At 57.7% G+C, this 17,062-nt stretch overlaps 1 protein-coding gene across 2 annotated transcripts; it reads right to left on the reverse strand.

The window, feature by feature from the left end:
- Nucleotides 1-5,109: 5,109 nt before the first annotated feature.
- CHMP1A (charged multivesicular body protein 1A) lies at nucleotides 5,110-17,061 on the reverse strand. Of its 2 annotated transcripts, none has more exons than XR_013410934.1 (7): nucleotides 16,929-17,055; nucleotides 13,411-13,430; nucleotides 11,282-11,359; nucleotides 8,886-9,032; nucleotides 7,650-7,939; nucleotides 7,141-7,328; nucleotides 5,110-6,689 (listed from the first exon to the last, which is right to left on the reverse strand). XR_013410934.1 is itself a non-coding variant. In NM_001085358.2 (7 exon segments), coding segments are annotated over 7 exon segments (591 nt in total). In that variant the 5' UTR covers nucleotides 16,936-17,061; the 3' UTR covers nucleotides 5,830-6,667.
- Between the last annotated feature and the right edge of the window lies 1 nt (nucleotide 17,062).

Raw genomic sequence — 17,062 nt, forward strand, 5'->3', positions numbered from 1 at the left:
ACCCCTGCACACTCCCCACCCTGCACACACACCCCTGCACACACGCACCCCACCCTGGCACACACCCCTGCACACACACCCCACCCCTGCACACACACCCCACCCCTGCACACCCTTGCACACACACCCCTGCACACATGCACACCACCCCTGCACACACCCCTGCACACACCCCACCCCTGCACACACCACCCCTGCACACACCCCTGCACACACCCCACCGCTGCACACACGCACCCCACCCCTGCACACATGCACACCAGCCCTGTGCATACACACCCCTGCACACACGCACACACCCCTGCACACACCCCCACCCATCCACACACCCCTGTACACACACACCTCTGCACACACACACACCAGCCCTGCACACACACAAGCCTTGCACACACCCCACTCCTGCACACACCCCTGCACACACACACCCCTGCACACACAACCCACCCCTGCACACACCCCTGCACACACATCTCTGCACACACACACCCCTGCACACATGCACACCAGCCCTGCACACACACCCCTGTACACACACCCCACCCCTGCTCATTCTGATTCTGTAAACATGGCTAAGGGCCTAGGAATCTGTACTGGCAGAACCATTCCCTTTATCCAGCCTTTTTTTTTTGAGATGGAATCTTGCTCTGTCGCCCAGGCTGGAGTGCAGTGGTGTGATCTTGGCTCACTACAACATCTGCCTCCCAAGTTCAAGTAATTCTCCTGCCTCGGGCTGCTGAGTAGCTGGGACTACAGATGTGCCCTACTACACCCAGTTAATTTTAGTAGAGACAGGGTTTCACCATGTTGCTCAGGCTGGTTTCCAACACCTGACTTCAGGTGATCCGCCTGCCTCAGCCTCCCACAGTGCTGGGATTACAGGCGCGAGCCACTGTGCCCGGCCCAGCCTCTTCTGGCAAATGGGGAGGCAGGGTCTGAATCAGGGTGGCCCCAGGGCTCCCTTCCACTGTGGGCAGCAGAACCAGGCTGACCACAAGGACAGATGTGGTCCAGGTGTGAGCTGCCCAGCACCAGGTCCTCCTAGGTGGAGCCTAGGGCTCAATGCCTTCCCATATGGGCCTCTAAGGGTTTGTCTTGAAATGCACACAGGGCAGGATAGGATCCCCCACGCTGCTGCTGCCCCACCCTGGAGGGCCCTGGGGGTGAGGGGACCGCCCGCACAGCCCCCATCTCCCTCAGCTTCCGTTAGTGAGGAAGTGTGAAGCCACTGGGCCCAGGTCACTTCCAGATCTGACTTTGTAGGGAGAAGGTTGGGTGGAGGTGATCACAGCATCGGGGGTGCAGGCGGGGTGACCACGGCATCGCGGGTGCAGGTGGGGTGACCACAGTGTCCGGGGTGGAGGCGGGGCGACCACAGCGTGGGGGTGCGGGCGGGGCGACCACAGCGTGGGGGTGCGGGCGGGGTGACCACGGCATCGGGGGTGCAGGCGGGTGAGAGGCTTCACTCCCCATTGGCCAGGCCTCGGCTGGGGGCCCTGAGTCGGGGACCAGGGGGCTCCGGCGTCTGTGCCCTTCCATGGAGAAGCAGCCCCCGCAGGTGGCTCTGAAGCCTCCAGAAGGGACTGTGCTGATCTTCCAGGATCCCCTTATCAATAATCGTCCTGTCGGTTCCCCACCCAGCCTGGCATTTTCCTTCTGGGACTGGAGACTCCGGGGGTCCCTGCTGGGCTGCAGGGGTATTAGGACTAATTTTATTAACAGTATTTATAGGGTCCAGCCCTACAGGGTCTGTGGGTTTTTCTCCTCATGTGTGGAGATGAGAGATCATAGAAATAAAGACACAAAACAAAGAAGAAAAGACAGCTGGGCCTGGGGGACCACTATCACCTAGACGTGGAGACCGGTAGTGGCCCCGAATGCCTGGCTGCGCTGATATTGGATACAAGGCAAGAGGGGCAGGGTAAGGAGTGAGAGCCGTCTCCAATGACAGGTAAGGTCACGCGAGTCACGTGTCCACTGGACGGGGGCCCTCCCCTGTTCAGCAGCCAAGGCAGAGAGAGAGGACAGCTCACGCCATTATTTCTTCTCTGCATTTCAAAGACTTTTAGTACTTTCACTAATTCTGCTGCTGCTATCTGGAAGGTGGAGCCGGGTGTACAGGGTGGAACATGAAAGTGAAACAGGAGCGTGACCGCTGGAGTACAGCATCGCAGGGAGACGGTCAGGCCTCCGGAGGGCTGTGGGCGGGCCTGACTGATGTCCGCCCTCCACAAGAGGTGTGGAGCAGAGTCTTCTCTAACCCCCCCGGGGAGTAAGAGCAAGGATTATTATGATATTAGAATAAAGAGTAATGCTACAAACTGATTATTAATAACATCATCATAGCTATAATCCATTTCTAGTATAACTATTCTTATGTATTTTCTTTATGATACTGGAACAGCTCGTGCCCTCGGTCTCTCGCCTTGGCACCTGCGTGGCTTGCCGCCCACAAGTATTTTCTCATGAGAAGAGCTTTAATCCTAGTCTGAAAATAATCCTAACAACATTAAATCCACACCAAAGTGTCCAGAAAGACAGCACCTTAATTGCCATCCCAGGAACGTACCTGCTTCCCAGAGTCCTTCCCGCGTGCCGGTCACAGACCTGTCCAGAGGAGGTTGGGAAGGAGCATGCCCAACCCTGGAGGGCTGGGAATTCCGGCAAGAGGTGACACGGAGGCAGGAGGCGGAGCTGGAGCCTCCCCGCGGTGCAGACCCCCATCCTGGGGTGCAGGCAGACCCCAAGCTCCACCCCTCTGGGCCCTCTCTCTCTGGGAAGCCCCTCGAACTCCGTGGACCGTGAGGACGTGGGAGGCGTGCCTGGGAGCGACGGGGCTGGCTCCGTGGCTGGAGCTGAGGGGAGGGACGCAACCCCTCCCAGTCCACGTCCACATCCACATCCACAGTGACGCTTCGCACCCAGAAAGTACTAATGAAAACCTATCAGGATGGTAGCACCTTAATTACTGGAATTCAAAACCGTGGACCGACCACGTAATAGCCACTGTGAAAGGATGTGGGGAGTGCTTAGAGCGGTTTTGTTTTTGTTTTTGTTTTTGACACATTTTCGCTCTTGTTGCCCAGGCTGGAGTGGCGCTATCTTGGCTCACCCCAACCTCTGCTTCCCAGGTTCAAGCGATTCTCCTGCCTCAGCCTCCCGAGTAGCTGCGATTACAGGTGTGCACCACCGCGCCGGCTAACTTTTTGTATATTTAGTAGAGACAGGGTTTCTCCATGTTGGCCAGGCTGGTCTCAAACTCCTGACCTCAGGTGATCTGCCCACCTCGGCCTCCGGAAGTGTTGGGATGACAGGCGTGAGCCGCCGCACCAGCCCAGAGCCATTCTCTAGTTAGGGGCCTTCACAGGAGTGTGGCTGGCAATTCTGAAACTAATTGGTGCACAAATGAGCAGAAAGGTAGTGTGCCAGAGCCAAATTTTCAGAGAAGCTACAAATGAGGGGGAGACTGGACCGAATTCTACGGAACGGTGTGGACCTGTGGCTCTAGTGCATGCAGAGGGCTGTACCACCATGCACCGTGGTGGCTGCAGACGCCTCTTGGCTAGCGGCACGCAGCACTGAAGCCCACACTTTGTACCCAGGTCTTGGTTTTCTGGTTGTTTTGAGACAGGGTCTCGCTCTGTCACCCAGGCTGGAGTGCAGTGGTGTGATTCTGACTCACTGTAGCCTCAACCTCCTAGCCTCCCACATAACTGGGACCACAGGCGCATGCCATCATGCCTGGCTTATCTTATTTTTTGTAGAGATGGGGGTCTCACTATGTTGCCTAAGCTGGTCTCCAACTCCTGAGCTCAAGGGACCCTCCTGCCTTACCTCCTGGACTGCTGGGATTACAGGCGTGAGCTAGCACGCCCAGCCTCCAGATTCTGGTTTTCTAAATACCATTCCCCGACTCAAAGGAAGCAGAGCTTCCTGGAGAAAGGGCTGATTCCGGGGCTGGGGCAGGGAGGGACCAAGATGAGCCGAGAGCCTCCTGCAGTGCTGGGGGTCAGCCCGTGCCAGGGTGGGGGAGGCTGACCTAAATGCCGTCAGTACGACACTTAGAGTCACAAAGTCAGCAACAGCAACCACTGCAGCCCACGCCAAGAAACAAACAGGTCCAGATATAAATAATGGAGAGTGGGGGAGGGGTCCTCCTTAGAATCCCAAATAGAACCAGTGATTTCATTGACGCCCAGGGCAAAGTGGGTTGAGGTTTGCACGACCTTCAAGGATCTTCCCAAGAGGAACATGAATTAAAAAGGGAAAATGAGGCCAGGCGCGGTGGCTCACGCCTGTAATCCCAGCACTTTGGGAGGCCGAGGCAGGCACGTCACCTGAGGTCAGGAGTTCGAGACCAGCCTGGCCAACATGGTGAAACCCCGTCTCTACTAAAAATACAAAAATTAGACGAGTGTGGTGGCACACGCCTGTAATCCCAGCTACTCAGGAGGCTGAGGCGGGAGAACGGCATGAACCCGGGAGGCGGAGTTTACAGTGAGCCGAGATTGCACCACTGTGCTCCAGCCTGGGCGACAGAGTGAGACTCTGTCTCAAAAGTAATAAAGGCAAAAAGCTAACTTCCCAGTGGAGACGCCTGAGGATGCCGCTGCACCCAGTGGTGAAGGTCACAAATTCACCTGCACCAAGACACGGACGCCACACCCCTGCCACCGAGAAGTCATGAAGACCTCCTCACATCGTGGGAAAACCGCACCCCCAGGCAGAGGACAATTCTACAAAATAGCAGCCAGCAGGTTTCAAACCATTCAGGTCACGAAAGAAAACCGAGGAGCTGTTCCAGATTGGAGGTGGCAGCACCAGGACGTGCAGCGGGGACGTCAGACCAGAGACTGTCAGGAGCACCACGGTGCCCAGCAAGTGTCCCGGTTTGGCCGAGGCGCACAAAGACCATGTTATACAAATTTTAAATTATTTCAAAGTAAGAACCTAACACAGGAGATTCTGTCGGTTTGGACGGGGTCTGAGAATGAGCACTGCCGTCTGCCCAGCCCCCCGCAGTGAACACTCCAGGAGCCCGTCCTCAGTTGTGGGGAGACGGCCACATCCAGAGGCTCACCCAAGGCTCCAAAGCAAAGCTTGAGAAAGTTTCCAGGGATCCATCTGTTTATTTACAACAGCATTCTAGGAAAAAGGTGAACAGGCCCCTCTCCCCAGTGCCCAAGAGGACAGGACTGAGGCAGCCCCCACCCGGCCATGGCTCTGCAGAGCTCTGAGCCCTCCCCAAGGCTGTTACCCACGACGGACAGGACGTTCTCTCAACGCCAGGGTTGATTTTGGGGAGGCTGGAGGGAACCACATCCAGGACCTACCAACACCAGCCCCTCCCTGGGGCTCCCAAGTTCTGAAAAAAAAAAACACCAAACGCAGTGAGCCAAAGTCGGGGTCTCCACGTTCCTGCACGTAACAGCCACGACACCGCTGCGGCCTCCGTGTGGGCTGCGAGGGACGGGCGGGACTGAGGGGGCGGGGACCACACTCCCCACCAGCCGCCCACCACCTGCCTTTTCTACTTTGGCAAAAAAACAAAAAATCCTGGAAGCCTCAAGACAATGACGTAAACTCTAGGAAATGGAAAAGACAGCAGGTCCAAAGCCCCTCAGCCTCCCAGCAAGTCCGTCCCAAGAGCTGCTGGCAGCTCTCCAGGGCCACACTGGCAGGTTGTCCTCAAAGGAGCCCCAACCCCAGCCCAGCTGAAGACGGCTCTCCTGAGCGCCCTTCACCAGCTGCCGTGGCTTCCACGCTGGGCAGGCACCCCGTCGTTCGGACGGCACAGGCGACACAGGCAGCATCGTGCGAAGCGAGGCCCCGGGGACAGGTCCTCTGGGAGACCCAGGCTGCCCACTGGGAGGAGCTGCAGACACATCTCTCAGACTGCGCCAGCCCGCGGAGGGGCTCTGCCGAGGAGACAGACAGCACAGCCCACGTGGCCAAAGGCACCTCCAGAGGCAGCAGCTGGTGAGGATGAAGACGGCAGGGTGGGCACACTTGGATGTGGATCTGGGTGACAGTTCTGTCCCCATGGACTGGGCAGCTTTAGGAACTGAGGGAGCGCAGGAGGCCAGGGGGCTCAGCCAGCTGGTAGGGGCAGCCGAGACCCCACTCCTGGAATCATGGAGGAGGAGGGTGTCATTGTAAATGCCACCAGGATGGCGCGGGGTGGCACCTGACATCCCCCAGCACACACAGGCCTGTGGTACCTCCTTGGGCTATGTCTGTGCACATGGTGGGACCTCCTGCCCGCCGAGGGGGTGTGGAGAGGCCTCAGGGAGTTGCTTGGCAACAGGGTAGCCCTGACCCCCTCTGGCTGATGAGGAAGCAGCGTGCCTGCTGCCCCAGAGTCTGAAGGCCCCCACAGTGCTGGGAAAAGCCCACAGGGCCCCTCCTGGCCTCCCCGCTGTGGGCCCAGAGTCACAGAAATCACCCCCACAAATTTGCAGAAACTCAACACCAGGACGCAGACCCACCGCCCAACCTAAAGGAACAGGAACACCCTGCGGCCACGCAGGCCTGGCAGGTGAGACACACAGAGTGGCTGCCGGTCACAGCTCCGCAGGGCCAGCACGAAGGCAAGACGCGGTGGGGCGAGGACAGGAACCTTCCAGCACACCACGGGGCAGAGGTGGTGCACTGCGGCGGGGCACGGCTAGTTCCTCAAGGCGGCCAACCTGGAAACCAACAACACGACTCGGGTCAGGGCGGGGAAAGGGGTCTGTGAGCAGCACGTGCTCCCGGTGAAGGTGTCTCCTCCGTGTGGTGTGCAGTGACCCTTTTCCTCCTCGTGTCCTGAGGGAACGAGTGACAGGCCTTGGAAACAGACGTGCCCGTCCCACTTTTACCTGATCCGTTAGGAAGGGCGCAGTATTCTAAAGTGCACTGCAGATGTGCGTAGACGCCACGCCCGACACACACTGAAGCCTCCAAGCCAGCTGGAGCAGGATGGGGCAGCAGCGGGCGGCTTGGCTCGGGGGCAGCTGCGGCCGGGGCCTCTGAGTTGAGATCAGGGCTCGCTGGTCGGAGCCTTAGCCCAAGCTCTCCTCCAGCCTCTAACCCCAATGCCCTCTCCCTTCCCACAGGACCAGAGTGCGGGGCACACAGCGTTTCGGGGACCGACCCTACCTCCGTGACAGCTGGTCCTCCTGGCTGCGCACGGAGCTCTCGCCCACGGCAGAGGCGCCCTCGGGCAGCTGGCTGAGCTGGTCCAGCACCTCCAGGCCATTCTCCTCAGCGATCTGCATGATGAGGCTGTCCACCTGCTCCTGCGGTGTGGTCAGCGTGGTGGCCGAGCTCATGGAGTCCTCCATCACCTGGGGGCAGGGGCACGCTCTGGACAACAGGTGGGGCCCAGGCCCACGAGGCCCCACTCAGCTTCACAAGGGTCCGACCACACTTTTCGTTCCCTCACACAGCCAGCCACCTTCTTGCCCTGTTCTCTCAGTGACTCTCTCTGCCTCACCTTCCGCCAGGAGCCTTTCCTGCCCCCACACCCAGCCCCACCCTCTGACTGCGCCATGCCTGCTGCCTTGGCTGGACATCTTTCTACACCTCTGCATGCTTGTTTGCTGTCTGAGCCTCCCCACAAGGAGCCAGGTGCCTGCAGGAGGCTGCTGCCACCCTGCCCACCCTACCCGTCAGGGTCCTGGCAGGGACCCAGCACAGAGGATGCTTGGTGACGTCAGGGAGCAACCACAGGTATGCAGAGACAGCACGTCAGCCTGTGGGCCACCCCCCATGAGCTGCCCACACACCTCCATGTCCCCAGGCCACAGCCCAAGGGCAGGGCACATACCGACGTGTGGACGTCCAGGTTCTGCACCTGCTGCTCGAACCTGTCCATCACTGAGGAGACCTTCTGTAGGTCCATGGTGCTCAGGGCCTTGTCCAGAGCTTTGGTCACCTGGGCCATGTTCTTGGTCACCTGAGATAGGAGAGGGTGCAGGAGGGAACGGGATGAAAGGCAAGCGGAGCTCACGCACCAGGGATGGGTCCCCTGGGCTCTGACAGGAGAGTTGCGGCACCCCAGCCCTGACCCACAAAACCCCAGCTCTGGGCTGAGCCATCATCTGGGTCCTGTGGAAAGACCAACTCCACGGAAAAGGCTGTGGAGACCCAGGGCGGGGTCCCCGGAGAAAAAGCTAACGACGTGGGGTTTCCAGGACCGCCGTGCTCTCCTGGCCACCCGCACTGTGGGAAGGAAATGCCTGCAACAGCGAAGGCTCTGCTGTGATGTCCCCTGACCCAGCAGATGAGCCTGGCCATGCAGGCTCCGTCTCTTGTGGCAGCTGCCAAGACCGAGGCCTGGCCGGGCACAGTGACAGTGAGTGGTTCACGCCTACAATTCCAGCACTCTGGGAGGCTGAGGTGGGAGGATTGCTCGAGGCCAGGAGTTTGAGACCAGCGTGGCCAACACAGACACCCTGTCTCTACATAAAAATGAAAAAAATCAGCCGGGCGTGGTGGATGCCTGACATCATGGTCTCAGCTACCTGGGAGGCTGAGGCAGGAGGATCGCTTGAGCCCAGGAGGTTGAGACTGCAGTGAGCTGAGACTGAACCACTGCACTCCAGCCTGGGTGACAGAGCAAGAGAGTCTCTTAAAAAAAATATTAAAAAAAAAAAGCCCAGGTCCTATCAAAAGGTCCTTCCTGAGGCATCAGTGCAAGTGAGGGTGCAGCCTCACCCGTGTCCCCGCCAGCACTGCCCACCCCATGCTGACCCAGCCTCACCCGTGTCCCCACCAGCACTGCCCACCCCATGCTGACCCAGCTTCCCGCAACTCTGAGCTGCCCCAGATCCAGACCGCAGAGCCCATGTTTGCCTCAGTTGGCAGATGCCACCCACCTGGCACCAGGGCCCAGCACTCACCCCCTTCATGGTCACGGCCGTCTGCACCTTGGAGGCCACTGCATCTACGCGGGACGCCATCCGAAGCCAGTTCACACCTTCGTTCTTCTTGCGGATGGCGTTCTCGGCATACACACGGGCACACTCTACATTTTTCTGCTGAAGGGCCTGAAACACGGGGAAACAGCGGCTGGAAGAACTTGGTGGTATGTGTGCCCCCTGCAGAGGAGCCCAGTGGGTTTTTTTTTTGAGACGGAGTCTCGCTCTGTCGCCCAGGCTGGAGTGCAGTGGCGCGATTGCAAGCTCCGCCTCCCGGGTTCACGCCATTCTCGTGCCTCAGCCTCCCGAGTAGCTGGGACTACAGGCGCCCGCCACCACACCTGGGTAATTTTTTGTATTTTTAGTAGAGACGGGGTTTCACCGTGTTAGCCAGGATGGTCTCGATCTCCTGACATCGTGATCTGCCGGTCTTGGCCTCCCAAAGTGCTGGGATTACAGGCGTGAGCCACCGTGCCCGGCCGCAGGAGCCCAGTGTTGACTGCTCCTGGACGCCACTGGCTAGGGTGGGCGGGCCTCTCCCCAGAGATGTTTGAGCTAAAAATGCAAACACTCAGGCCCCAGCCCAGCCCCACAAGCAGGCTTCTGCTCCCTGCTGCACCCCTCCAGCATTCCACCGGGCACAGGACACAGCGGGCGACACCCAGAGCCTGTGGCAGGCAGTTCTCCGAGCTCCTTTCTCCCTAGGAACCTGGTTGTGGGTGAAGAATTATCGAAGTCCAATACCCTGGGACCTACTTCACCGATTATGCAGTCTTAAGAGCTGCACAAGATCCCATCTTCTTTTCTTTTTTTTTTTTTTTTTTTTTTTTTTGAGACGGAGTCTTGCATTGTGGCCCAGGCTGGAGTGCAGTGACCGGATCTCGGCTCACTGCAAGCTCCGCCTCCCGGGTTCACGCCATTCTCCTGCCTCAGCCTCCCGAGTAGCTGGGACTACAGGCGCCCGCCACCTCGCCCGGCTAGGTTTTTTTTTGTATTTTTCAGTAGAGACGGGGTTTCACCGTGTTAGCCAGGATGGTCTCGATCTCCTGACCTCGTGATCCGCCCGTCTCGGCCTCTCAAAGTGCTGGGATTACAGGCTTGAGCCACCGCGCCCGGCCCTTCTTTTCTTTTTTCTTTTTGGAGGTGGAGTCTTGCTCTGTGGCCCAGTATGGAGTGCAGCGGTGTGATCTCCGCTCACTGCAACCTCCACCTCCTGGGCTTAAGCAATTATCCCGCCTCAGTCTTCCGAGTAGCCAGGACTACAGGTGTGAATCACTGCGCCCGGCCTAGATCCCTCCTTTCCTTCTGCCCTGTCCATCATGGGGAGGGGGCCCCTCCTGGAGAGGCACCCCTGTGAGCCTCCTGCCCCCTCCCACCCCATGATGCCCTAGGCACCAGCTCTGTAAGGAGGAGGGAGAGAAAAATGATAGGATCCGCCGGGCCTGGTGGCTCAAGCCTGTAATCCCAGCTACTCAGGAGGCTGAGGCAGGAGAATCATCTGAACCCAGGAGGCAGAGGTTGCCGTGAGCTGAGATGCACCTCTGCACTCCAGGTGGGTGACAGTGAGACTCCGTCTCAAAAAAAACAAAAACAAAAACAAAAACAAACCAAAAGATAGGATCGTGGCAGGCAGCTAGCTAGAAGCCCTCTTCCTGTACTTTATGGCAAAATCAAGTTCAGAATGTTGGAAATGGAAAGAAGGAAAAGAATGAAGGCAATGCACTCATCTCTATGCTCTGGACGCCCTCGGTGGGCTGGGAAGGTCTGGCGGGGGCTATAGAGCAGGACAGAAGCCACTCCGGGCTCCACCACACACAGCACCTCCCTTCCTGTTTGTCTCATGTGAGAAGCAAATACTCTGAGGCTGAGAAATCATGGTGAGGATTAGGCTGGGCACAGTGGCTCATGCCTGTCATCCCAGCACTTCTGGAGGCCAAGGCGGGCAGGTCACTTGAGGCCAAGAGTTCGAGACCGGCCTGACCAACATGGCGAGACCCTGTCTCTACAAAAAAATTTAAAAATTAGCTGGGTGCAAGCCTGTAATCACAGCTACTTGTGAGGGTAAGGCCCTAGAATCACTTGAACCCGGGAGGCGGAGGTTGCAGTGAGATGAGATCGCACGTCTGCACTCCAGCCTGGGCAACAGAGCGAGACTCTGTCTCAAAAAAAAAAAAACAAAACGTATATACACACACACACACAAACACACACACACACACATATATATCAAGGTGAGGATTAAATTATGATGTAGAAAGTGCCCTGCCCCTCCCCAAAAGGCACCAAAACAAAACAGAACAGAACACAAAAAAAAGGGCAGAAGAGGACAGAAGACACAGACCAGGAGAGTCCTGACCCCACGGCCCCCAGGGTCTCACCTTCTTCACTTTGGCCTGCTCTGCCTTGGAGTCCTTCTCCGCCTTCTTGGCCAGCTTCTCCAGCTGCTTCGCCGTGAACTGAGCAGAAGCCACAACGTCCTGGGTCAGACGCGTGGAGCCCACCCCCCAGGCCTTGCTCTCCACACCCCCACACCTGTGCCCACACAGGTTCTAAGCACCCATCAGCCAGCCTGGGCCCAGCACACGGCAGGGAAGGCACGAAGCCTGCGGACGTGCATCCCGGGCGGCGAGAGAGCACCAGCTGGAGGAGGAAGCCGTCTGCTCTGCCTCAGGTGCTGTTTGGGTTTTCTCCAGTGTCTCTTTTCCGTGAACACCCTCACCCAAGGCCTCCTCCAGAGCGAAGGGTCCGAAACCTCTCGCTCTGGTCTCATCCCCTGCTCAGAGATGGATTTCAACGTAAAAGAAAGACTCAAGAAAACTCATTTCAGGCTACCCCCAAGTCGTAAGATGGAATTCCAGGTAAAAACACACCTGAAAATGTTATCTTGAGAGAATGCTGTGGATGCAACAGGTTGCTGGGCAGCACACACAGCTGCTGGGGGCCTAACTGCTCTGCCAGCAAAACAAGGAAACAATGCCTCTGGCGACCCATCTGGAACCACAGACGCCACAGGGTTCAGGACGGCCAGCACAGCGCCACAGGGTTCAGGACACAAGCAGGCCTCAGCGGGTCCCCTCTGCGCCCAGCAGCATCTGACAGACCCACCATGATGGCAGAAGATCCCAGGAGCTCAGAGCCATCGACAAGGCAAGATGAAGCTGGCCACGGAGGAGCAGCCAGGAGCACATCCCAGGGAAATGCACAGAAACCTGCCCGGGATTACTGGAAGCTGCAACCACCACCCCACATGGAAGGAATACTCAGAAAGCTCTGCTTCAAATGATCTCAAAGAATGAGTCCACACAGCGGAACGCCAAGGCCTAATATCCAAGTTGTCTTTCTTAAGATAACACTCCGGGCCGGGCGTGGTGGCTCACGCCTGCAATCCCAGCACTTTGGGAGGCTGAGGTGGGCGGATCACGAGGTCAAGAGATGGAGACCATCCCGGCCAACATGGTGAAACCCTGTCCCTATTAAAAATGTAGGCCGGGCACGGTGGCTCAAGCCTGTAATCCCAGCACTTTGGGAGGCCGAGACGGGCGGATCACGAGGTCAGGAGATCGAGACCATCCTGGCTAACACGGTGAAACCCCGTCTCTACTAAGAAATACAAAAAACTAGCCGGGCGAGGTGGCGGGAGCCTGTAGTCCCAGCTACTCGGGAGGCTGAGGCCGGAGAACGGCGTGAACCCGGGAGGCGGAGCTTGCAGTGAGCTGAGATCCGGCCACTGCACTCCAGCCTGGGCTACAGAGCGAGACTCCGTCTCAAAAAAAAAAAAAAAAAATGTAAAAAAAAATTAGCCAGGCGTGGTGGTGGCGCCTGTAGTCCCAGCTACTCAGGAGGCTGAGGCAGAAGAATCACTTGAACCTGGGAGGCAGAGGTTACAGTGAGTTGAGATCGCACCACTGCACTCCAGCCTGGGCGACAGAGCGAGATGCCATCTCAAAAAAAAAAAAAAAGGTAACACTCCGTCTTTCTTTTTTTTTTTTTTTTTTGAGACGGAGTCTCACTCTGTCGCCCAGGCTGGAGTGCAGTGGCGCGATCTCAGCTCACTGCAAGCTCCGCCTCCCGGGTTTACGCCATTCTCCTGCCTCAGCCTCCTGAGTAGCTGGGACTACAGGCGCCCGCCACCGCGCCCGGCTAATTTTTTGTATTTTTAGTAGAGACGGGGTTTCACCGTGGTCTCGATCTCCTGACCTTGTGATCTGCCCGCCTCGGCCTCCCAAAGTGCTGGGATTACAGGCGTGAGCCACCGCGCCCGGCCAACACTCCGTCTTTCATACATGACCCTAAGGATCTGCCTCCACTTAGCCTGATAAGAGAAGAGCTAATATGTCACCAAGCTGGCTCAATAATCCCCTCCTTGGTCAGCAGTCTGAGCCCTGTGTGGTGGTCACTCAACTATTACATCATCTGCCCAGCTGTTTCTGTGGCTCTGAGTGAGTGTGGCTTACACTGTCTGTCCTCACCAGAACAGGGCTGGGGTGAACGGCCGTTCGGTACATACCTTCAACTGGAACAGGGTATCTGCAAAGAGAGAGGGAATGGTTTGAGGATTGGGAATGGGATGTTACACTTCTAGCAGGCGGGACTTACTCGGATCCTTCTAGACACCAGGAGCTAGAACACAGACACAGACCACACCTGCCTGGGGCCTTCGGGGAGCCCCCCAACAAGGGAGGCACAAGACAGATTCGTGTGCCAGCCCTGGCCCCTTGCTAGCCACAGGCCCAGCGAATGCAGACGCTCCCTCCTGTTGCCTTGTTAGGAACATGAGGACGGCACCAGTCAATCTTAGAGGGTTAGTGTGAGGACGGAAGAGGTCGTGGACGCAGCATCTTTTGGCCATGGTTAGAATCCAAAAGATGGTGGTTTATAATTAATGCAACTTTGCAAAAGCCCCTTGGGATTCTTTCCCAATTTAAAAGTTCACCTGGAATCCCAGCACTCTGGGGGGGCCGAGGCCAGTGGATCATTTGAAGCCAGGGGTTTGAGGCCAGCCTGGGCCAATTTAAAAGTTCAGTACTTGACAGTTCACTTTTTAGACTCTTTCTCCCCAAAGGTAAATGGATAAAAATAGCAAGGTGGTAACTCTTAGGCATCGAAGAGCTGATTTCCACCGGGCAGTCGCTCAAGCCTGTAATCACAGCACTTTGGGAGGTGGAGGCGGGCAGTTCACTTGAGGTGAGAAGTTCAAGACCAGCCTGGGGAATGTAGTCAGACCTCATCTCTATTAGAAAAAAATATTTTTTGGCCGGGCGCAGTGGCTCACGCCTGTAATCCCAGCACTTTGGGAGGCCGAGGCAGGTGGGTCACGAGGTCAGGAGACCGAGACCATCTTGGCTAACATGGTGAAACCCCATCTGTACTAAAAATACGAAAAATTAGCCGGGCATGGTGGCAGGTGCCTGTAGTCCCAGCTACTCGGGAGGCTGAGACAGGAGAATGGTGTGAACCCAGGAGTCGGAGCTTGCAGTGAGCTGAGATCCGGCCACTGCACTCCAGCTTGGGTAACAGAGCAAGACTCTGTCTGAAAAAAAAAAAAAAAAGAGAAAAAAATATATTTTTTTAAAAAGTAGGACTGATCTGAATTCATTCAACTGCTAAATTTGGAGAGTGACCCCTGATTGCTGAAAGGGCTTCACCACACCAGCCAGAATGAGGAAATGGAGCCTGTAAGAGAGTGAGGTTACGGAGTGTTCACAAATGCAAATCAAGGCTCCAAGACGAGACTCCTGGGGTTCCAGTGAGCTCGGGCATCATTCAATCTATCGCCTGTCCGTGCAGGTGTGGTCAAGGCCAAGTTCAATCTGTCATCTATCAGTGCAGTGTGGTCAAGGCCAAGGTTATCTGTGACTGGAAAACAGCCAGCCTGACCCAGGTGACACAGTGCAGGCCACGCAGGCCTTCCCACCCAACTCACCGTGGGATGCTGGCCAAACCACCCCTCCTCACCTCAGCTTTCTTCTCCAGCCGTGTGCGGCAGCACAAAAACCCAGCTAAGGCAAAATCTGACTCTGTGGAAATCTGACATGGGCTTGAGAGAAGTCCCCTCAAAAGAGCTGAATGAGCTGTGGAGTGAAAAGTCACATTTTTTTTTTTTTTTGAGACTGATTCTTGCTCTGTCACCCAGGCTGGAGTGCAGTGGCGCAATCTCGGCTCACTGAACCTGTGCCTCCCAGTTTCAAGTGATTCTCCTGCCTCAGCCTCCCAAGTAGTTGGAATTAAAGGTGCCTGCCACCACGCCCAGCTAATTTTTGTATTTTTAGTAGAGATGGCGTTTCACCATGTTGGCCAGGCTGGTCTCAAACTCCTGACCTCACGTGATCCACCCACCTCGGCCTCCCAAAGAGCCGGGGCCCTGAGCCACCGCGCTTGGCCTCCCAGAGTGCCGGGGTTGCAGCCCTGAGCCACCATACCCGGCCTGGCCAGCATATTTTTTTGTGGCGGGAGGTAGATGCTATCTTTCATCTTCTCTTGAGGCAATCTGTAGAAAATCTCTACACATTTCCTTCATGATGACACGGTGGTACTATAGCTTCTCACACTTCAAAAAGTATTTTTTTTTTCTTACACAGAGTCTCGCTCTGTCGCCCAGGCTGGAGTGCCTCACGCGATCTCAGCTCACTGCAAGCTCCGCCTCCCAGTTTCACACCATTCTCTGGCCTCAGCCTCCTGAGTAGCTGGCACTACAGGCGCCCACCGCCACGCCCAGCTGTTTGTATTTTTAGTAGAGACCGGGTTTCACCATGTTAGCCAGGATGGTCTCGATCTCCTGACCTTGTGATCTGCCCGCCTACGGCCTCCCAAAGTGCTGGGATTACAGGCTGAGCCGCTGCACTGGGTCCTGCAAAAAGTATTTTTAAAAGCATGCCCATCACACCAGCCCAACGTTTCAGCAAATGCAGGACTTCATTCTGCCAGATTCATCCTGTTCTTTAGTATCCCTGAGCACAGAGCCGGCCCCAGGTGGAGAAGGTCAGAACCAGGGTGTTCCATTGCCTGGAGCCCCTTGCCTTGGGCTGGCTCCTGCTCAGACCTCTGCCTCTCCATCTGGAGAATGGACACAAAGAGCTGCTGTGACCAGGGCCTGGCACTTAGGGAACACTTTTGTCTGAGCTCTTCTCATTCGTCCTGATGCTGTTTGGAGAGAGGGGGTGCAACTGTCACTTTTTCTTGTGCCCTCTGACCCGATATTCCAGGGCCCGAAAGCCCGAACAGGCATCGCTCAGTCCCCTCTACCGAGTTGGCGGGGAAGGGCACCTGACGCTGAAGAGTGCCAGGGGCGGAGAGAAGGGTCCTGGGTCGGTGGTCAGGGGTCGAGGCTCAGGGCAAGGGATCCTGGGTCAGGGGTCTAGGTCTTGGGTCCATGGTTGGGGGTCGGAGGTCGAGGCCCCGGGGAAGGCGTACCGGGTTGAGAGTTGGGGGTGGCGGCCTGGGGAAGGGGTCCCGAATCGGGGGTCGGGGGTCGAGGCCCGGGAGAAGGGGTCCCAGGTCGAGGGTCGAGGCCCGGGGTAAAGGATCCCGGGTTGGGGGTCGGGGCTGGGGAAGGGTCCCGGTCGGCGGCCGGGAGTCGAGGCCCGGGAGAAGGGGTCCCGGGTGGGTGGTCGAGTCCCCAGGGGAGAGGTCCCGGGTCGGGGATCGAGGGTCGAGGCCCGGGGGAAGGGGTCCCGGGTCGGTGGTTGAGGCCCCGGGGAAGGGGTCTGGGTCGGGGATCGGGGGTTGAGGCCCAGGAGAAGGGGTTCCGGGTCGGTGGTCGAGGCCCGGGGGAAGGGGTCCCGGGTCGGTGGTTGAGGCCCCGGGGAAGGGGTCTGGGTCGGGGATCGGGGGTTGAGGCCCAGGAGAAGGGGTTCCGGGTCGGTGGTCGAGGCCCTGGGGAAGGGGTCCCGGGTCTGGGATCGAGGGTCGAGGCCCGAGAGCTCTCCCGAGCCCCGCCCGCGGCCCCAGGTGGGCGGAGCCCACGCCAGTGGGAGAAGCGGCCCCGCCCCGCGCGCGAGTCCCCGGAGGACGGCCGCGACCTCTTACCGTCCATGGCCACAATGACAGGAGCAGCACTCGGAGAGAGAGAAGGGACGGCGACTCCGGGCGGCGTCAGGTCCCGGCTGCGATCGAACCGACCAAGCTGCACCCGGCGGGGACTTCCGGGGTCACCGCCCCGC

Source organism: Macaca mulatta, chromosome 20 (assembly GCF_049350105.2).
Source record: "Macaca mulatta isolate MMU2019108-1 chromosome 20, T2T-MMU8v2.0, whole genome shotgun sequence".
Classification (NCBI taxonomy): Eukaryota; Metazoa; Chordata; class Mammalia; order Primates; family Cercopithecidae; genus Macaca; species Macaca mulatta.